A 23,457-nucleotide genomic window follows, 5' to 3' on the forward strand; every position below is an offset into this window, starting at 1 on the left:
GGCTTGATTAAGATGACCCCTACAATTGCTTAGCGTGCTGACTTTTTTGCTAAGTTAATCACGTCAGCTGCATGATATACACCCAGTTCTATTGAGGTAAATGGAATTGACTATCGAGCATGCTGCTTTTAAACACTCCTGCCCAAGAAGTATTTCTACCTCATTATGTGCACTCATTTGGAATTATTATCTTCTTTAAAGTTGTTCCTTTTTTTATTATAGCCCCCACAAAACACCATAAATCCAACTCTTGCAACTCTGATGTGAATCCACCTAGTAGGTGTTAACCAAGAGCTGCCAAGGTTGATTCATTTTCTTCTCATCCCTGTGGGAAAATTTTATTTCCGCTCAATGCATTCCCCGCGTTCAGATTGAAATTTCATTATGGCAGTGAATTCCCACAACCCACAACCCAACAGTACACTCAAATGGCAGCATGCCCTATCACTGGACCTTTGGTATCCACTATATAATGAGTTTCAATGGGAATTAACCATTCTGGTTATCCCATCCAAAGCCCAATTAGAAATTAAATAGTAGCACAAACCATGTCAAACAATCAATGTAATTGAATAATGTGTTTATTCAACGGCAGCCACAAATGCTAGGTTCTCAATGGCTTGATACATCAGCTTAACATGTCATTGTGATGGATGAGGACCAAGTCAAAAATAAATTTAGATTCTCTGTAGTAGGCACATTTCAAAATTTATCTAAAAATATCTAAACATATGCAATCTTGTGTGAATACATTTTTTCTCCTTATTGGGCTGTACTCAAAAAGAAATTTGCTTGGGAACTTAGTTGTGTGATCCACATTTCTAATGTGGTTTGAGCAAGAAATTTGTGATGAAATATAGTTTAGTAGTTATGACCACACCATAATCTAGCAGAAGAAAAACAAGAAACCTTGCTCTAGTTGTCAGGGAACAATGTTGTTACAGAATGAGACAGCACAAAAGGAAGCCATTTTGTCTACCATGCTGAGGCGGAACTACCCTTTAATTCCGCTCCTTTAGTTTTCCTCATAATTGTGTAATTTTTTTCCCTTCAAGTGTCTGTCCCATTCTAATTTAAATGTTACTATTGCATCTATTTTCACCTTCCTTTCAGCCAGCGCATGGTAGATTACAACTTGTTGTATTAAAAAGAAGTTCCCCATCTTGCCTCTGGTTCCTTTTGCCAATCACTTTAAACCTACATCCTTTAGTTACCAACTCTATGCCACTGGAAACAGTTTTCTCTTATTTATTCATGATTTTGAACATTTCTATTAAATATCCCGTTAACTTTCCCAGCTGCAAAATGAGCAATCCTAACTTTTCCATTCTCACTACATAACTGAAGCCACCATCCCTGGTTAAATGTAAAATACTGCATGCACTCTAATCTGAAACAAAGACAGAAAAAAGCTGGAAGATCTCAGCAGCTCTGACGAAGGGTCATCTAGACTCGAAATGTTGGCTCGCTCTCTCTCCACAGATGCTGCCAGACCTGCTGAGATTTTCCAGCATTTTTCTGTTTTTGGTCTGCCATCCCTGGTACAATTAAAGTGAAGAGAATTGGACGGGAAAATAGAATTGAGGTCAGGCATAATATTGTTAAATGTAAGAATAGGCTTGAGGGGGTGTATGATCTATCCTGCCCCCATTTCCTATATTCTTAAATCTCTTCTGCATCCTCTCCCAGAGCTTGTCAGCTCTCTGGAAAAGTGGTGCCTAGAATTGAACACACTGCCACAACTGAAGGCTAATCAGTGTTGAGACACTATTGGGACCACTGCTTTTTTCTGATTTATGTTAATGACCTGAACTTATGAATTTAGGGCACAATTTCAAATGTGCAGTTGATTCAAAATTCAGAAATGTAATGAAGAATGAGGAGGGAAGTAACAGACTTCAACAGGACGCTTGCTGAAATTGAATACAAGTATGAAGTGATACATTCACTAGGAAGAATGAAGAGAAACAATATGAATGAAGTGGTATGATTTTCAAAGGCCTAACCAATATTTTGTAAAGATTTAGCATAACTTCTTTGCTTTTCTACTCTATTCCTCTGTTAATATTCCATTTGCTTTTTACAGCCTCCTCAACTTGTCTTGCCACTTTAAGATTTGTTTATATATATTACCAAGTGTCAGTGTTCCTGCACTCCTTTTGAAATCGTACCATTTACTTCGTAATTGTTTCTCCTAATTTTTCCTCCTTTCTGAGTACAATGTCAGAGTCCCATTTCATCAGTCTGTTTCTGTCCTCCTGCAGTCTATTACCCTCCTTATTTTTCATTACACTTCTGAATTTTGTATCATCTGCACAATGTGAAATTGTGGCCCTAATTCATAAGTTCAGGTCATTAATGTATATCAAAAAGAGCTGTGGTCCCAATGACGACCTCTGGGGAATGCCATTATACATCTCCCTCCAGTCTGAAAAATTACTGTTCACCTATTACTTTGTTTTTGTTCACTTAGAGAATTCTGTGTCCATGCTGCCATTATCACTTCAATCCAATGGGTTTTAACTTTGTTAACATCGATTTTATTTTAAAAATCGGACTAGCTGCTTCCAGTTTTCCAATAGTGAATCCATGTAATTTCTAATTTCTAAAACTAATCCAAAAAACTGTCACCTGCTTCCTATCCTCCAAGTCCTGTTCATTGATTATAGCAGACCTCCATTGACTTTCTGTTCCCAATGCAATAGATTCGATATTCTTCCTGTAAACTCCTGCAAGGCCTTATTGCAGTCTAACCCTGTGGTCTCCTCCTGCCCTATATATCTGTGCAATCTCTTTCTTCCGGTTCTCCTGTGTAACCCTTCTATCCAGTGATGGGCAACCTAGGCCAGTTGGGCTGCGTAAGTGGCCCTCCTTCATCTCAGTGGGCTGCAGAATTGAAATCGAGCTTGTTGACTAACCATGACCCTATGGATAAGATTGAATACACGCCAAATATTTTAGAAAGTAGCTCAATGTTCTGTGCAATCAGCATGCACCCCCACTTTGCTTGCCCTTGCTTTACGTGCTTATCCGTCATACCAATAGGAAAACAACGACACAGATGGAAATAAGTGGAATGCAGCAACCCTATGCCTGGGCAATGGTCAGAAAATGTGTTGTGAGTCACACTCAGAACCCAGATGGACTGCATGTGGACCCCAGGCCACAGGTTGCCCACCACTACCCCTGTCTGTTCCATTTTTGATGGCAGTGCCTTCGACTATCTTCCATCTTGTTGTTACATTCAGAAACTGCCTCCCTTAGATCTTCCCCAAATATAGTCCTAGAACTGTAAACAAACTGGTTTGCCTCCGTTTATACAGAACCATAGAAAATTACAGCTCAGAAACAGGCCTTTTGGCCCTTCTTGTCTGTGCCGAACCATTTTTTTGCCAAGTCCCACTGACCTGCACTTGAATCATATCCCTCCACACTCGCTCATCCATGAACCTGTCCAAGTTTTTCTTAAATGTTAAAAGTGACCCCGCATTTACCACTTTATCCAGCAGCCCATTCCACACTCTCACCACTCTCTGCATGAAGAAGCCCCCCACCCCCCCGCCCGTAATATTCCCTTTAAACTTTTCTCCTTTCACCCTTAACCCATGCCCTCTGGTTTTTTTTCTCCCCTAACATTGGAAAAAGCCTGCTTGCATTCATTCTATCTATACCCATCAAAATCTTATACACCTCTATCAAATCTTCCCTCATTCTTCTACGCTCCAGGGAATAAAGTCCTAACCTATTCAATCTCTCTCTGTAACTCAGCATCTCAAGTCCCGGCAACATCCTTGTGAACCTTCTCTGCACTCTTTCAACCTTATTTACATCCTTCCTGTGACTAGGTGACCAAAACTGTACACAATACTCTAAATTTGGCCTCACCAATGCCTTATACAAACTTACCATAACACTCCAACTTTTAAACTCAATACTCCGATTTATGAAGGCAGATGTACCAAAAGCACTCTTTACGACCCTATCCACCTGTGACATCACTTTTAGGGAATTCTGTACCTGTATTCCCAGATCCCTCTGTTCAACTGCACTCTTCAGAGTCCTACCATTTAGCCTGTACGTTCTACTTTGGTTTGTCCTTCCAAAGTGCAATACCTCACACTTGTCTGCTTTAAATTCCATTTGCCATTTTTCAGCCCATTTTTCTAGTTGGTCCAAGTCCCTCTGCAACCTTTGAAAACCTTCCTCACTGTCCATTACACCTCCAATCTTTGTATCATCAGCAAATTTGCTGATCCAATTTACCACATTATCATCCAGATCAGATATAGATGACAAACAACAGTGAACCCAACACAGATCCCTGCGGCACTCCACTAGTCACAGCCTCCACTCAGAGAAGCAATCCTCCACAACCACTCTCTGGCTTCTTCCATCGAGCCAGTGTTTAATCCAATTTACAACCTCCCCGTCTATACCTAGGAACTGAACATTGCTAACTAAACTTCCATATGTTAAAGGTAGTCTGTATGAAGATAACTGCATCTTGTATGATTGGTTATAATACAATGAGTTGTATGATATTGAGAAGTATAGGGGAATAGTAAGATCTTGGAGTGCACGACCACTGCTTCCTGAAGCAGGGTTGTTAGATAAGGTGATGATGAAGGCTTATGGAATACTACCAAAGTTTCTCATGTATGTGGCTTTGTTCCAGAAATGATTATGCTGTACTATGTGAATTATGGCTTGCTTTCTGATTACTTTGGCTGGCTTCTACCTTCAAATTTAGAAACATGAGGCTCAGTCTCGTTCAGACATGACGATTCATTAGCAGATCTGCTGGTGAAATTCTCGGTGTCACATGTGAAATGGTATAATAGTTAAGGAGGAATTGTGAGATTTTGCTCTTCCGTGTTCCTGCTGACAGTTTCTTTAGGTCAGACAAGAAAGTTTGAATGGCTGTCTCAGCTAGTCTGTTTGATGCTGGGTGGTAAGGCGCTGTTCACATGTGTTTAATATTGTTAAGAGCAGCACTTGTGAATATGGTCCCATTGTCTGATACAATGACTTCAGATAATCCGTGAGTTGAAAAGCATTGGCATAATTTTTCAATGGCAGCATGCAAATTAGGTGACCCCATATCAAAAATGTCCATTTACTTAGATTGTGCATCTATCATGAGCAAAAACGTTGTGCCTAAGAATGCACATAATTGATATGGATTTGTACCCATGGTTGGCCAGGCCATACCCAAGGGTGCAGTGAAACTTTAGCAGACAATCTTTTTTGCAGTTAGCACTGTTGACAGTGCTTGACTAGCTTCTTGACATCAGCATCAATACCAAGCCATCACACACAACTGGCCAAGCATCTTCACCTCAGAGATGTCAGGATGGGGTCAGCGCAATTCAGTTAGGAGCAGTTCTCTGATCCAGAATGACTACTCTTAACCCCCAAGAATTTGATGCCATCCTGACAACTCACTTCATTTTTGCGGGTTAAGAATAATTTAATTTCCTCGGAAACTGACTCATTTACCATTCTCTAAATATGCTTTCTCTCGCCTTGTGCAGAAATGGATCTCGATTGGTCCAGTTCCCGATCTCTTTTGCTAAGACTGGCAATGTGTCTAAAAAAACAAATTAATGCCATGATGATTTATTGAGGTAGTGGAGTACATGTGATACTTTCTTGTAAGGTAGGCAGCTAAGAGCATCCACATTCGCTGTGTGTGTTCCAGATTGGTGCTTGAAAGTATATTCATACGTGCGCAGAATTAAAGTCCACCTTTGAATTCTTGCCAAGGTGACCAATGGGATAGCCTTGTTGTCTTTGAAGCAACCCAAGAACTGTGGTCAGAACTGTGGCAAAGTGTAAGTACTGGTGGAATTTCTTGATGCCGAAGATTATTGATAGTCCTTTCTTCTCAATTTGTGAGTAGCCTCTTTTAGCCTCTGGAAGGGTTCTTGAGACATATCCTATTGGCCTTTCAGAGACATAATCCAACTTATGGGGCAACATCACACCATCACCACATGGAGAGGCTTTGCGGATCAGTATCAGTTCTTCAGATGAGTTGAAATGTGCTTACAGGTTTGAGGAATGCAGCACTTGCTTTATTCTGTTGAAAGCTTCCCCCTAAGGAGCTTTCCCGGACTAACGATAGTGTTTCTTTAGCAGAATATGCAAGGGGGTCAATACCATCGAAAATTTGGTAAAAAACATCCATAGTAGTTTGTTTGTTGGAGCAAACATCTCCTTTATCACCTTGAACTTGTCTTCTTTGGGGTGTAATCCTTGTGCATCTGCATGGTGCTCAGGTTGGTCACCACAATGGTCAGAAAGGTGCTCTTCTCTTTCTACAGGTGAACTCTAGCCTCTTGAAATCTCTTTCACAACCCACTATCCCCCATAGCAGACTCTCCATTGTTCTTTGGAATATTGCGCAGGCTGAAGACACACCTAAAGGCAGGCACATGTCCTGTAACAGTCCTGTGTGTGTTTATTATGACGTACCCCCAGGAAGCATCATTTAATTCGAGTTGCTGATACATGTGACTCGTATCCAACTTTGTGTAAGATTAACCTTCTGCCAGCTTCGCATAAAGGTTTATTTCTTAGGATTGGAGGCCTGATTATGTATTAGCTTATAATTGTTGCAAATGTGGGTGGTCTTTTCTGGTTTCAATATGGGGACTATAGGTGCTGCACATAATGAGAACTGATAACAACGCTGGATAATGCCTTGTTCTTCCAACCTATCCACTTTCTTTCAAAAAGATTATAGTACCAGTATTTCGCTAAAAAATTAGGGAGTGGCTTCTGTATTCACATAAGCCTTAGCTTGTAGCCCTTTGATTTTATCTAATTGATCACAGAAGATGCTCTGATATTTTCTTATCAGTCTGGGCAGCCTCCCAGCCTGCACTTGAAAAATCTCAATCCAATTCAATTTGATTTGTTTAAATCAATCACGGCCAAGAAGCCTTGGTCCTTCACCTAGTCACTGTTATCACTGGCAGCTGGGTAGACTGTTGTCCAGAGCTTACAGGTACCATTGTGGTGCCTTTTATTTTTATTGCTTCTCCTGTATATTTAACTTGGCAGATGTGCTGTTCAAGTTCAGTGATTGGACTTCCTATCTTAGGTACTGAAACATATACTCGCCCATCACAGTGGCTGATGCCCTTGTATACACTCCCATTTTAAGAGGCTTCCCATTTACCAAGAGCATTACAGTAATAGAGTCTATCTTGACTGTTTTTAAATTAAACAGAGAGTGAATACCAGAATCACAGAGCCTAGGCTCTTCCACATTGTATACTTGTAACACCTTAGTTGACCAATTACTTGATTTGACTTATTTCTTGCACTGCTTTATCATATGTCCTCTTTTGTGACAGTAAAAACACTCAACCTCCTTTAAACCGACATCATTCAGGAGTGTGGCTATCTCCACATTGGTAGCATTCCACTTTAAGCATTACTGACTGATTGCCTATTCCGTACCTTCTTGTTTTTTTGGTGCCTGAAACTGTTTCCTACTTTGTGGCTGTTTCAGTGGTTTTGGCACCATGGCTGCATTCAGGTTCCTGTCCTAACTGCTGAATGCTGCCATTTTGTGTGCTGTTCATCTTTACTTCTGCTTTTGCTTTTGCCTTTTCTTTTACTCCTCATTGATTTCTATGTTTCTACGACAACAGAAACAGTTACCACTGCTGAACTTAGTATAAATTTTCAAGAATTTTCCCAACTTCCCTGAACAAATTTGTCACTGAAAATTAGGCAGTGACTAAAATAATTGGCACAGTTTGAGACAAAAACCGAAAATGCTGTTTTGAGTCTGGATGGCCCATCGTCCAAAGGGTCATCCAGACTCAACATTGGCTCTATTCTCCCTCCACAGATGCTGTCAGACCTGCTGAGGTTTTCCAGCATTTTCTGTTGTTGTTTCAGATTCCGGCATTCGCAATATTTTATTTTTATCTTGAAGCAGTTTGAGTATTGATATCACTCATGCATCTTGGAATCTGCAAATAGCAGGGAAAATTCATGAATTGAATTGGTTTTCTGATATATAATCAACTAGCACAAGAACAGTAGAATTCATATCTCAATTTGATAAGTACCAACATTAACGATGCCTACAGAACCATCTGTGTCCTTCACAAAAGAATATCTTGAAGTGTGTTGATGACTCTTTTGTAGGCAAATATGGTAGCTATTTTGCATACATCAAGATTCCACCAACACCAATGAAATGAATGACCAATTACAAGAGACATTAGCCAGTACTCTGGAGAACTTTACTGCTTTTCTTCAAATTAAATGGCGTGATCTTTCACATCCAAACAGTCGGGACCTTAGTTTAGAATCATAGAATCATAGAAAAACTACAGCACCAACAGGCCCTTCAGCCTACAAGTTGCGCTGATCTTATCTCTACCTACTAGGCTTACCTATAACCCTCAATCCTATTAAGTCCCATGTACTCATCCAGAAGTCTCTTAAAAGACCCTAACGAATTTGCCTCCAACACCACCGATGGCAGCTGATTCCACTCACCCAACACCCTCTGAGTGAAAAACTTACCCCTGACATCTCCTCTGTACCTACTCCCCAGCACCTTAAACCTGTGTCCTCTTGTGGCAGCCATTACAGCCCTGGGGAAAAGCCTATGAGAGTCCACCTGATCAATACCTCTCATCATCTTATACACCTCTATCAGGTCCCCTCTCATCCTTCGTCTCTCTAAGGAGAAAAGATCGAGCTCTCTCAATCTATCCTCATAAGGCATGCCACCCAATCCAGGTAATGTCCTTGTAAATCTCCTCTGCACCCTTTCAATGGCTTCCACGTCCTTCCTGTAATGAGGTGACCAGAACTGAGCACAGTACTCCAAGTGGGGTCTGACCAGGGTCTTATACAGCTGCAGCATTATCTCCTGACTCCTAAACTCAATTCCTTGATTGATGAAGGCCAGTACACCTTACACCTTCTTAACCACATCCTCTTCCTGCAAAGCTGATTTGAGAGTCCTATGAACCCGAGCTCCAAGATCCTTCTGATCTTCCACACTGCTAAGATTCTTACCCTTAATATTATATTCCTTCATCCCATTTGACCTGCCAAAATGTACCACTGTACATGTTGAAGTCCATCTGCCACTCCTCCACCCAGTCTTGCATCCTATCTATGTCCCTCTGCAACTTCTGACATCCCTGCAAACTATCCACAACACCTCCGACCTTTGTGTCATTGGCAGACTTACCAACCCATCCCTCCACTTCCTCATCCAGGTCGTTCATAAAAATCACAAACAGCAAGGGTCTCAGAACAGATCCCTGGGGCACTCCACTGGTGACCGACCTCCATGCAGAAAAAGACCCATCTACAACCACTCTGTGTTCTGCGGGCAAGCCACTTCTGGATCCACAAAGCAACATCCCCTTGAATCCCATGCCCCCTCACTTTCTTAATAAGCCTTGCATGGGGGAACTTAGCAAACGCCTTCCTGAAGTCCATATAAACCACATCCACCACTCTTCTTTCGTCAATGTGTTTAGTTACATTTTCAAAAAACTCAACCAGGCTTGTAAAACACAATCTGCCTTTAACAAAGTTTGACATCTTATCCATAGGTTTAGATCTCTGACAATACAAGTCTTTGCTCAGTACTGCATTGAGGTTATAGATAAAGTGGAGCTTAATTGAGTGCACAATCTCACTTAGAATGCTCAGAAATGAGCCAAACCTCATTTCTCAATGGACCAGTGAAGCAAGTATCAGAAATATTTTTGTCAATAATCTTTACGTTTTTGTAATTCCACTGCAGTCTGTGTATTCTACATTCTTGGAAAATAGATTATATCGAATTAGGTTCATATGGATTGAATTGTTTGGATCTGCTGGAGATCAGACTCCAGTGAGTTAGTAAACTGGGATATTCATTAAACAATAAGAATATATACCAAATGATTACAGCAAGGTTGTTCAGAGTAGTACAGTAATTTACAGTTAATTAAAATCTATGACATATCAATTCTAAACCATGTCTTAAAAGAATGTAACATTTATTCAGCATTTGGAATTAGTGAAACATATGACTGTATTGTACACTCAGCTGGTCCTTTTTAATCACAGCTTAATAATCAGAATGAGGAACAGCGTGGCTAAAAAGTTAAATTCAATTGGTGGTAAAGATCATTCAAAATCCAGCGGACTGTGTCATGCACTAATGTGAGTAAAGGTACAGAATTTATAGGAGCTAAATGAATAAGTAGCTCCTGGAAATGGCACAGGGATCACAATGCACAATTAACCTACGCCCATTAATTGCAATGCAGGCGGCATACTAACTTTGTGCCCCCTGCTCGTTTGAATGATTTACATGTCCAGTCAACTGTTCACTGGCTGGATACATCAACTGGGCACCAATACCATGAATGTTTAGCATCACTTAAAGCTAACCTGAAGTATTTAAAGCTAGCCTGCATGTCTTAAAAGGGAACTGCACTGTGCCTGAAGCAGGTGCTGCGAGTCACGGTTGAAGAGAATCTGACCTTGGAAAGAATGAGCAATGGCACAACAGGAGAGAAAGCAGGTACCAAGGTTTGGAGGTTTTGTTGGACAGTCAAAAGATGGTCGCAGCAGACAGCTGTGGAGGTTGAAAACTTGTGTATACCCGAAGAACCTGGAAGCACTATGGCAATGAGTTGAATGGCTGCATGAGTGGTCATAATCAGTAGATGCATCTTGAAATGCCATATCCTACAAGTTGCACCAGTAACCTCAACTATGGCTCAAATCATCACACCCCCATCACTCACCTACTAACAATCCCTATGAATCCAGCCACATATCTAACATTCATATGCTTAACCTCACTGTCACAAACGAGCACTGCTGCAAGCCTCGCAACCACATTTCATGTTGCCAGCTATTCAATCATAACAGCTTCATCAGCCAAACAGATTGTGCGATACTCTGACACACTTCCCTCTCTCTTGCAGGACAAGGTGGCATACAACCAGAGGCAGCAGAATCTAACTGGAATTGTCTGATGCACCTGCATGTCCTAACTCCCATGGAGCAGACATTGCTGAGGGCGTGGTCAGTGGTGGGGCTCAAACTGTCTATAACATAGCATGATTTCATTTTATAAACTTGGTTTGGAATGTTTATTTTGGAGTGGCTTTTATTTGTGTATTGCAGCCAAGCGGACACTATGTTGATCAGTGAAAGAAGGAAGAATAAGTGAGGAATTGCTGGTGAAGGGAATTGGATTGCGATTACTGGTATAATGTTATATTATGAGTCCTTCATGGACATTGTGGGCAGAAATAACCTAAGTATAGGCTGCCTCATCCCTTTTTTTCCTCCTTTTTTTCTTCTTCTTCCTTCCCCAGCTTGTGAACTGCTCAGTGTGGAGCTGTTGATGAGGATTGTCACCTTATGATGGTCAGGTTGTGCAACACACAGCAGACTATGACAAATCTGGATGTGCTGCAGTGTTCTTAAGCATGCCAGTGGTCCTATTGTCACACATTAACTGGACATTGAGGGAGGGGTGTCCATTTTAGTGCTGCTATTGGAAAGAGTTGACATGTGGCTTCCACAAAGGATGTATATGCAGACAAATGGCACACTGCACCATGTGAAAGCCTGTAAACCTAGTGGAGCCACAGATTCATTTCATTTACTTGTCTCTGGCAAGACAAAATGAAATATAGTTAGCTGTGTTTGAGTATAGAGTCTCTGATACCTGAACATGCTGGACAAGTATGACCTCATGCTCAAGAGCTCTTTTTCCCTCACCCTTTCCCCGCCACCACCCAGCAGCAGTTTGCTCTGCTGTGTGTGCCCTCTGTTCATTCTTCTAATCATGCTGTATTCCAGCAGAAATGTCTGAGTGCACCTACGTCTGGGAGCAACTGATTTGTACAGAAGCCTTGAAGTTAGCAAGAAGTCCTTCTGCACCTGCCACACGTTCCCTGGAAACTTTTGTAACTTGAAACAACTATGGACAACACCTAATACTTGTGGAATCACCAGAATAAATCAATTAGCAACTAACCTGTTGATGATCCCTTTAAAAAGCATCTATGGGGTTTCCTTCATGCTGGTGAACACATGTTTAACTTTGTGAGTTAAGAGAGGATGTTGACCCAAAACTGGCATTAAATCAGTGCTGCATCCTTTTTATTCATTCATTGGACATAAGTGTCGCTGACTGGCCAGCATTTACTGCCCAACCCTAATTGCCTGAGGGCAATTGAGTTAATCACATTGCTGTGGCTCTGTGGTCACATGTAGGCCAGACCAGGTAAGAATGGCAGATTTCTTTTCCTGAAGGACATTAGTGAACCAGATGGGTTTATCCCAATAATTGACAATGATTTCATGGTCATCAGTAGATTCTTAATTCCAGATATCTTTTATTGAATTCAAATTCCACCATCTGCCATGGCAGGATTCGAACCCAGGTTCCCAGAACATTAGCTGAGTTTCTGGATTAATTGTCTAGCGATAATACCACTAGACCATCACCTGATTGATGACGTGCTCTGTCTGCTCTTTGTATTTCTGGCAGACATTACGACTACATGGGGAAGAGTGAGCTGGTTCTCCTCTAATCAGACTACTTGGTGGGTCACAACAAAGGTTTTTAAATTTGTTTGCCAATTCCAGATACATTTACTTTGTAATAATGAGCCAATTAAATACGGTTTTCTTGAGTCAAAGAAAGAGCATGTTTATTAACCACTAAATCTGACAGAAAAATAATAAAAGAAGTGATGTTACACCCACACAGATACCAGAAGCAAGGAAAAGTTAGAGGCCAAATAAACATTAAAAGAAAATGCAGTTAGATTGTTAGACGTTGTGGCCATTTTAAATTATCTGCCTCCTTTAAAATCCTAGAGTTGAATTGAAGTCCATGTTAAACTTGCTAGAGACAATTTTCCTTTTAATCCGTCAGCCATCTTTTCTGTAAATGAGTTCCTCCTGAAGTTCATTCCGTTGGAAATATGCCATCTCTGTGAATGATTTTTAGTTTGTTAAGACATAGGGCTTTGTGAAACTTAAGAGAGAGAGATGAATGACTGCTGCATTAACAGCTTTTCCAGACTCCTCCATACACCTTTTCTCTCTAACTCAGGTTTGGCAAAACTAGTTCTTAAAAACCCTGCTGTAGAAGTATATTCCAAAGCGATTTGATTTGCATGTCTATGATGGTCATTGTAGAAGAACAAGTAATCACATATTGATAATTTGTCTCAGAAACTGCTGAAACATTTCATGCTCTAGGAATGAATAGGAGATGGGACGATTTCATCCTCCTCAGGAGTTTGAGTGTCTATTTGGTGTATATCTTGTCTAGCTAACTGTTCCCCATTGTCTTGTCAGAATTACAGTTGACTGAAGCCCAGCACTTTGCATGTTTAATGCCTTCCTTCTAGTGGTCTCCTTTCAAAGTGGGCTTTGACCACCACCACCACCACCAACCCCACACCGCCACCACCACCTCTCCTCTCCTTCCCCCCCTCCTCCCCCCCCCGCCCCGGTGTGAAATTCCATGCAACACGTGAGGCCAGGTTGGCCTTACAATCCATATAGGAGCTTTCCAGAAAAGTGGTCAAATTACAATACCAGGCATGAGGTGACTCGTGGCAGCCATTTTTGGTCAGTGTCTTTTCTTGTATTTGAAAAACAGGTCCTCTTTAAACAGCTCAATTTCTTTTTGCTAAGTTGGTGAAGTTATAGATAGGTCGCATTCAGCCACAATTTCCCATTGTCACGGCAGCACGAACATGTGCATCAATATGGTGTCCTGTGCAATTCAGCCCACTTGTGTGTGTACACTATGAATGAAACATTGGGGCTCCAATGACATTTGCACATCCAAAAAACAGATATTAACGCAGCCAATCTCTCTCTGTACCACTGTACACCTTGTCAGGTATAAATTTGCTGCTTCTTCACAGAGGGGAGAGAGAAGAGAGTGTAAAAGAATCCTACCTAAAATGTGTTAGCAAACACGTCAATGTATGTTCTCTGCTCAACCTCTGTGCTGGAGGCAGCAATTTTAAGGTAACCTTTCTTGATGAGATTGAGTGTGATGATTTCACCCAATTTTACACTCCATTGAAGTTGATGTGGATTTCCGACTCAGCAAGTCAGATTGAAATTGATGACGTTATGTGCTAAAAGTGAGAACAGAGAAAAGCATGTATATATTTTAAATGAAAAACCTCTGATCTTGAAAAAAAATCCAGCAATTTTAATAGCTCTAATGACTATGTACTTCCTCCCTTCTCGCATTCCCTTTCCCTCAGAATGCAATACAATTTAAATGTGCTTTATTTCTGTTGTTTTCAGATATAAACGCACAGGCACGGAAACTGCAGAGAAACCGAGCAAAAGGCAACATTTCAACAATGTCTGGCTACAGATATAAATTAGCCCCTCTTCGACGCAGCATCAGTGAAACGAGCCTCAATATCACTGAAGATCAGGAGGAAGAACAAAAGAGACTTTATTCAACGCTGCCTGGGCTGGTTGGAAGGAGAATCAGTCGTTGCAGAAAGGACAGGTTTTGCGGCACAAACAATAAAGTGAACCAAGAAAGTAGCATCCATGAGGTCCCTCACCTTCTGCTTCTTCAGGGATACAACCATCAGAATGTAAGAGCAACCAGCATACTTCTGTACCATACACCTTTAGAACTTTTTCATATATGGGCTGGAAGAATACAGTTATGAGTGAAGAGTTATGGGTGCACTGAACTTTTCCACAAACGTTTCGGGGTAGGCGGGGATCCTCTGGGCCTGTTAGCTCCAATCACTAATTTCAATATCCCAGAGAATCGGTGTTAGTGCAAAAATGGGTTTTGTGCTGGGTGCCAATGCGGACTGTTGAATGTAAATTTTGTTTCAGAAATTAAGATCAGTATTACCTTTCATGGAAATTAAGAGAAGAATTCCATCCCTGTTAGTTCACTAACTTGAAAGACAGACTGCAAAATCATTTTTCTGATGCAGCATAATCTCAAATCCAGTGTCCTCACTGTATGGTTGGATGCCAAGTCTCATTGCCAAAACAGAGTACGATAATAATGACAAGCACGTAACACTGGAAATGCTAATTACATAATCCCTACAGACATTACTGGAGTTAATGTTGTTACTTCTAAAATTGGATTTCCCATGGACAAATCATGATAGAGGTTTCAATATGTTTTGATTGAATGTTCCAACTGACCTTAATATGTGCTGGATGGGATTCGCCGGTCTCGTCCATGGCGGGATCCATTGTGAGCAATAACGGAAAACTTGGCACTCCGTCCAAAACTCAGTTCACTTCTGGTGGCACTGGAGAATCCCAGCCATGAACGAGGTTGGAGAATTTCAGCCACTACATAAACACACACACACACAATTTTAAACACACATAGAGGTTAACAATGTATATGGAATTTAGAAGAATGAGAAGGATCTCAGAAACGTATAAAATCCTGATGGAACTGGACAGGCTAGAGGTAGGAAGAATGTTCCTGATATTACGGAAGTGCAGAATTAGGGGTCACAGTCTAAGAATAAGGGGTAAGCCATTCAGGACTGAGATGAGAAAGAACTTCTTCACTCAGAGAGTTGTGAATCTGTGGAATTTTCTACCACAAAAAGCTGTTTGGACTAGTTTGTTAGATATGTTCAAGAGGGAACTGGACATGGTCCTTGTGGTTAATGGGATCAAGAGGTATGGAGAGAAAGCAGGAGAGGAGAAGTGCATGATCAACCATAATCATATTGAATGGTGATGCAGGCTTGAAGGGCAGATGGCCCACTCCTGCACCTATTTTCTATGTTCATATGTATAGTGACATATTTGCAGGTCCATTTGGTATGATGTTTCAGGAAACCCCTTCATAGACTAAAAGCATATTTATAGTATCTTGATGGTATTTGAGTTTCTGAGGTGATTAGAGGGCCTTCTGTTTTCACTGCTTCCATAGCGGCACTAATTGGGAGAATGAAGAAATCAGTCAAGATTATTAAACAATTACATTGACATCCTAATGCATAGCAAGGGTTTACTGTTTTAAATTCCTCATACTTCATTCTTTACTTCGGATAAAATGTTTCTCTTCAGGAAAAACAAAACAAGTGGAATTATAGTTTGACATATGCTGATCCCAATCAGGATGTACTTAAAATCATTTACTTGATAGAACATTAGATAAAGGGCTTTGCTCACCATGTGGCTATTTGGCTTGATCCAATGATTAGAAAGATAGACGGAAGATTTCCCTGGTCCTCAGGGTGTTCCCCTTAAAAGACATTTTGCTGCAATTACATTGGTAGTCTTGGGTGTAATGCTAGAACTCTGTTTTTGAACTGATGAGTGAGAATGTGAGACATTCAGTCTCTGGGTTTTGTTTTTACAGGATTGTTTGGTGTACCCTCTGGATTATGAGAAGCAAATCGTTGGACAAGAAACGGCCTCGGCAAAGCCCAATATATGTTTGTCATCACCCGACATCCTTTCTCTGCACTGCAAAATCAAAAGGATTAAGCGGTCAAATAAATATAGTCGCTGCGTTGAGGAACAGACTATATTGGAGCCATCCCCAAATGCCTGCATTTCACTAAACTGCATACCAACAGAAGGGCCAGCAGAACTCAGACACGGTGACCTAGTGGGCTTTGGACAGCATTATCTTTTTCTCTTCAAAGATCCGTCGGGTGCCAAAAAGCTGCCAGCCCACACGTTTTCTATGCTGAAGCATTTGCACCACTTGCCTGAGCACATGAGTAGCCGGAAAGTTCCCGTCTGTAGAATGTGTGGCTCTGTTATTAAGAATAGTTCAGCAATCAAGCACAAAAATCCCAACCCTTCTGCAAACAGGGGTAACAGCGTTCAGAAAAAGAAGTTGCAACTCGAATATGAAAGGGCCTTTGAAGATGTGCTAGTCAATAAAATCTTGACCCTTATCGAACCCAGTGGAGATGACCACAAACTGACACCAGCTTGTCTGCTGTGTCTGTGTGTCCAGCACTCAGCTACTACCTTCAAGTCAGGTGATTTTATGAAGCTCCTTCTGAAGATTGTGAACAGGATACAAGCTATATCGTTGGTTAGTACCCTGTTTCCTAATACTTAAGTTATTAGATGCCGGAACATAAACTTAACAACTTGCATTTTTGTAAAGCTGTTAACATAGTTAAACATCCCAAGGCATTCTCAAATGAGATTTTGGAATTGTTGGCTAAAAGCTCAGACAAAGAGTCTTAGGGTCTTAAGACAATTCTTTAAAAAGGAGACTGAGGGGAGAGGTGGAGAGGTTTGGGAAGAGAATTCTGGAGCTTCTAGGTCTCGGCGCTCTTAATTGTTGTTTGGAGTTTAATGATTTTTACTCTCTAGTCATACCCATCTTCAAAAGGAGGATTGCATTTGTTAAAATATTTGTATTCAACAAAGTTTTGCACAGGTTATTTATTTTGAGTTTCTGAATTTTGAATCTGTGCCCTCCCCAATCACCCAATATATAAAGACTTATCTGGCTGTTTAATGCTCTTGTGATATGTTTCGAACATTTCACAGCCAATTGATTTGAAGTGTGGTCACGATTATTATTATTATTATTATTATTATTATTATGTAGCTAAATGTGGCAGCCAATTTGCAAACAGCAAGATGCTACAACAGCAAAGGAGAGGATAACCAGTTAATCAGTCACCGGGTAGCACTGCTGCCTCACAGTGCCAGGGACCCGGGTTCGATTCCCAGCTTGGCTCACTGTCTGTGTGGAGTTTGCATGTTCTTCTCATGTCTGCGTGGGTTTCCTCTGGGGGCTCCGGTTTCCTCCCACATTCTGAAAGACGGGCTGGTTAGGTGAATTGGCCCGAACAGGCACCAGACTGTGACAACTAGGGGAATTTCACAGTAACTTCATTGCAGTGTCAATGTAAGCCTTATTTGTGACTAATAAATAGACATTAGTTTACAGACTTTCTTTGGCAATGTTCTGAATATTAATCGCTGGCCTTAGAGATTTCTCTACTCCTTTTTGAATAAAGCCACAGGATCTTTTACATCCAATAGAAAAAATAAATGGGACTTTGGTTTAACATCTCGCTAGAGTGTTGGAGGTACTGATTATGTAGCAGTCCATTACCACATTGATGTGGCATGCTATCTGGTTTAACAATGTAGATTAATAACATATAATGATGTATAAGCCAGGTGTGATTTATGGATATGAGAGCTGTTAGATTGATAGTTCTGAGGGTCAAATTCAAGGCTGTAACATATTAGAGGATGACCCCAAACTGACAGTAGACGACACTCAGTATAAAAAAAAAACTCATAGTTTAAGCATAAGCACAGTGACTTGTTGCTGTAATTTTGTATGAGATGATTGTTTCATGCAGATGCACAGTATGAGGGGGGAATGTCTTCAGACCAGGCCATTCGCAGTCCACAGCCAACATTCGGTGCTAACTATGTTTGTGTAGATGTTGCAAACTGGTGTGGACTACAAGCCCTCTTTGTGGATGTATCTAAAGGGGAGTTTTAACTTTGGTAATATCAACTTAATGGAAATGAAATATGGGAAAGATGTGTAGCTAAATTATACCATTTATACTAATAGACACAAAGGTGAAGGAGGCCCAAGGAAGAGATGTTGTCAGAGTACAGTTATTGATTGACCATCCAGCCCAACATATTATTACTGAACATCAGCAGTAGACCTGCCATTGTGACTAAAGATTGAGGTATTTCCTTTCAGGCTCAGCTACTTGACCTCACCCCTTACCAATCTGTCGGCTGTAGATGCATCTGTGCATAACAGTATTGGTAAGAGTGACCACCACACAGTCCTTGTGGAGGCAAAGTTCCACCTTCACGTTGAGAACAATCTTCATTGTAGTATGGCAGTGTCACTTGGCTAAATGAAAGACTTCAAACAAATTGAGCAACTCAAGACTGGGCGTCCATGACGCGCTGTGAGCCATCAACAGCAGTGGAACTGTACTTCAGCAAATTTGCAACCTCTGGTATATCCCCCACTCGACCATTACCATCAGGTCAGGGGATCAACCCTGCTTCAATGGAGAGTGCAGGAGAGCATTCCAGGAGCAGCAACAAGCATGCCTAAAAATGAGGTGTGAACCTGGTGAAGTTACCAGTCAGGACTACTTGCATGCCAAACAGCATAAACAGCAAATATCATAGAATCCTACAGTACAGAAGGAGGCCGTTCGGCCCATAGAGTCTGCACCCCAATCCCACCCAGGCCCTATCCTCATAACCCCATTCATTGACCGTAGGTAGTCTCCCATACACTAAGGGGTAATTTTCTATGACCAATCCACCGCACCAGCACATTTTTGGACTGTGGGAAGAAACCAGAGCATCTGGAGGCAACCCGTGCAGAATGGTGATAACTTACAAAATCCGCATAGACAGGGACCCAAGCTGGGAATTGAACCCAGGACCTTGGTGCTGTGAGGCAGCGGTGCTAACCTCTGTGCCACCTTGCCGCTCCAATAGTGATAGACAGAGCTAAGCAATCCCACAAGCAGTGGATCAGATCTAAGCTCTACAGTCTTGCCACATCCAGTTGTGAATGGTGGTGGACAATTAAACAACTTACTGGAGGAAGAGGCTCTACAAATATCCCCTCCCCAGTGATGGAGGAGTCCAGCACATCAGTGCAAAAGATAAGGCTGAAGCATTTGCAGCAACCTTCAGCCAGAAATGCTGAGTATATGATCCACCTCAGCTTCCTTCAATGGTCCCCAGCATCTCCGATGCCAGAGTCCAGCCAATTCAGTTCACTCCATGTGATAACAAGAAACGGTTGGAGGCACTGGATACTGCAAAAACAATGGGCCCTGATAATATTCTGAAGACTTGCGCTCCAGAACTTGCCGTTTCCCTAGCCAAGCTCTTCCAGTACAGCTACAGCACTAACATCACCCTCACAATGTAGAAAATGGCCCAGGCATGTCCTCTACACAAAACGCAGGGCAAATCCAACCTGACCAATTACCACCCAATCAATTTAGTCTCGATCATCAGTAAAGTGATGGAAGGGGTCATCAACAGTGCAAGCAAGCAGCACTTACTCAGCAATAATCTGCTCAGTGATGCTCAGTTTGGGTTTTGCAAGGGTCACTAAGCTTCTCACCTCATTACGGCCTTGGTTCAAACATAGAACTGAATTCCAGAGGTGATGTGAGAGTGACAACCCTTGACATCAAGGACATTTGACTGAGTGTGGCATCAAAGAGCCCTAGCAAAACTGAAATCAATGGATATCAGGGGGCAAACTCTACGCTGGTTGGAGTCATACCTGGTACGTAGGAAGATGGTTGTGGTTGTGGAGGGTCAGTCATCTCAGCTCCAGGACATCTCTGCAGAAGGGCCTCAGGGTAGTGTTCGAGGCCCAACCATCTTCAGCTGCTTCATCAATAACCTTCCCTCCTTCATAAGTCAGAAGGGGGGATGTTTGCCGATGATTGCACAATGTTCAGACTGTCATGTTCCTATTTAGAGCAGATGTATTTTTTTCCACAGGGCAAGACCAGAGAGTTGGCAGAAAAACAGTCTGAACAGTAAGAGCTTTAAATTTGTCATACACACACAACACTAATAATTTGTTTTGGTTCTGCAGATTCTTTAATCCCTTCACTAGGTTGTTGTGCTTAGTAAATCCACCCCAACTAAATTTCTTTCACGTAAGACAAAATAAATATAAAGCATTTTGATGGCATCTTCAAAAATAATTGTAATTGGTCTGCAGTCTAGGGTTGATCTCTAAAGAGATGAATTCTTCTTATTCCAGTGATGTTGTGATAAAGGGGGGAGGAGTGATTGCTATTACCCCACCATGAAGATTAGTCCAGATGTTTGCAATTCAAAATGGCAATGTGCTAAATCCCATAGAGGAAATCAAGGGATTCCAAATAAGAATGCTAAAGTTAAAAGCTGTACAGATATATACAAAAAAGAGTTTACCATCACCAGCATTTTACTTGAAGTTTACAATATTTTTAAACTTTTTTTGACTACATTGATTTTCTGAATTAATCTATGCATTTTAGGCAGTAGTTTTTTTTTATTTTGATTGACTTTTTATTTCTATTGCTTGTTCAGATATTCTATCTGTGTAGATTTTGCACAACCCAGTATAACTCCGTGAGTGAATTAAATCTGCCAATTGGGTTTTATGATTACGATGTGGGTATGCCGGCGTTGGACTGGCGTAAACACAGTAAAAAGTCTGACAACACCAGGTTTTAGTCCAACCTATTTATTTGATAATATACTCACAAGCTTTCAGGGTTAGCCCCTTCGTCAGGTGAATGGAGAGTTCTGGCCTCAGACAGAGCATATAAAGCACAGACAGTTTAGAGATTACTGATTAGAATGCGAATCCTTACACCTAACCTGCTGTTCAAGACCTGAAGTGGCTGATAATGTGAGTGGAAGGAGCACTGATCACAAGTTAAAGAGATGTGTATTGTCTCCAGACAGTACAGTAAGTGAGGTTTTGCAAACCCAGGCAAGTCACGGGGGTTACAGATAGTGCAACATGAACCCAAGATCCCTGTTGAGACCGTCCTCATGTGTGTGGAACTTGGCTATCAGTCTCTGTTCAGCGACTCTGCGCTGTCGTGTGTCATGAAGGCCGCCTTGGAGAACGCTTACCCGAAGGTCAGAGGCTGAATGCCCGTGACCACTGAAGTGTTCGCCAACCCCCGTGACTTGCCTGGGTTTGCAAAACCTCACTTACTGTACTGTCTGGAGACAATACACATCTCTTTAACCTGTGATCAGTGCTCCTTCCACTCACATTATCAGCCACTTCAGGTCTTGAACAGCAGGTTAGGTGTAAAGATTCGCATTCTAATCAGTAATCTCTAAACTGTCTGTGCTTTATATGCTCTGTCTGAGGCCAGAACTCTCCATTCACCTGACGAAGGGGCTAACCCCGAAAGCTTGTGAGTATATTATCAAATAAATAGGTTGGACTAAAACCTGGTGTTGTCAGACTTTTTATGATTACTCCAGGGTTATTTTCCTGATTCCAAGAATTACAGTTTCATTGCATTGCCAGCACTAAGTAAACAAAATTCTCCAAAAGGTCTCCTGTGATATTTCAAAGTTCTACTTCTCAGAATAAGGGATTGCCCATTTTGACGTGAATCGGAGGATCATGAACCTTTAGAGTTCTGTACTCCGGAGAGCTGTGAGTGTTCAGTCATTGAGTATATTCAAGTCAGAGATTGGCATTGTTAAATACTACGGAATCAAGGAATATCAGGATGGTGTGAGAAGATGGAGTTGAAATAGTAGATCTTATTGGTCTTATTGAATAGCAGAGCAGACTCAAGGGACAGAATGGCCTACTCTTCATATTTCTTTGCTTTGTTTTTATTCTGGTGTAAAGTGAAATTACTGTATGATTTAAAAAGCAGCAAAAGCTAGAAAATGAGCACTCTAATGTGTTTAGGAATGCACCTGCTTGGATCTCATTCAGGGTGAGCTTTTATACACAGCTTCACTTTCAATTATCTGACGCTATCTTAAGATTTGTTTTTAATTCTGTTGTTTGGGTTCCCTGAAGCCGAAACGTTGATCATCAAGAAATCCAAAGTATTTCACGAACCTCAAAAACATTCATCCCGAGCTCTCAGTGGATCGGATTTGAATTATTTAATCCTGTTGTTGCAGTGAGCTGACGCCTGATTTACTCCTGTGCTTTTCCAAATTAGATTTTGCAAAGCATTCTCATTTAAATCTTGAGAAGGCAAAATGTTTCCTCTTTCTAAACCTTAGGACTTGGGTTTACTGTATGAACATTAATGAGAATCCATTTGACATGGATGCATTGTCTTTGGCATTGTGATTGGAAAGTAGTGCTTAAATTTTAGCTGCTGGAAGAGAAACAGAGCCTTATCTCTCCTTGCTTCCAGAAAAGGGTGTAAGTGACTTGGGACAGGAGAAGGCCCTTAGCTCCGTGAGCCTATTCTGCCATTCAGCTGATCTATTTATCTGCCTTGGTTCCATTTTCTTTAATACTTTAACAAAAATTCATCAATTTCAGTTTGTATATACTATAGTAAATTACAAATATTCATCCTATTACTGATGTATCGTGCTTGATATTGCTCTCATTTCAAAGTATTATATGGCATAGAGGGAGGCCATTCAGCCCATCACTGCTGTTCCAACATTTAAAAAAAGTTTTTATTAGTTCTACTTCTACATTTTTCCAAGTATGTATTGAATTTCTTGTTGAATTTGCTTAGGCGACCCTTTCAGGCAGTGCACCATTCATTCACTTGGAGATCTGGTGAAGGCACTATTCTTTGTAAAATACCAAGTGTCAGAGTCCCATGTAAAGCTCCAATATTGTGTTGGAAGTAATTTCTGTATTTGATTTCTATTTCACTTTTGTCACCTGATATGTCTCACATAAGT

The 23,457-nt window shown here is 41.2% G+C and overlaps 1 protein-coding gene across 2 annotated transcripts in view; it reads left to right on the forward strand.

The window, feature by feature from the left end:
- radil (Ras association and DIL domains) overlaps positions 1-23,457 on the forward strand; it is a 132,524-nt gene that overhangs the window by 33,779 nt on the left and 75,288 nt on the right. For both annotated transcript variants that reach the window (XM_080206394.1, XM_080206395.1), the window contains exons 3-5: positions 14,344-14,648; positions 16,409-17,098; positions 20,548-20,585. In XM_080206394.1, the coding sequence (XP_080062520.1) occupies positions 14,344-14,648; positions 16,409-17,098; positions 20,548-20,585 (1,033 nt within the window). The remainder of the gene's footprint in view (positions 1-14,343; positions 14,649-16,408; positions 17,099-20,547; positions 20,586-23,457) is intronic.

The sequence above is a fragment of the Carcharhinus amblyrhynchos genome, chromosome 18 (genome assembly GCF_965287045.1).
Source record: "Carcharhinus amblyrhynchos chromosome 18, sCarAmb.v2.hapA, whole genome shotgun sequence".
Taxonomy (NCBI): Eukaryota; Metazoa; Chordata; class Chondrichthyes; order Carcharhiniformes; family Carcharhinidae; genus Carcharhinus; species Carcharhinus amblyrhynchos.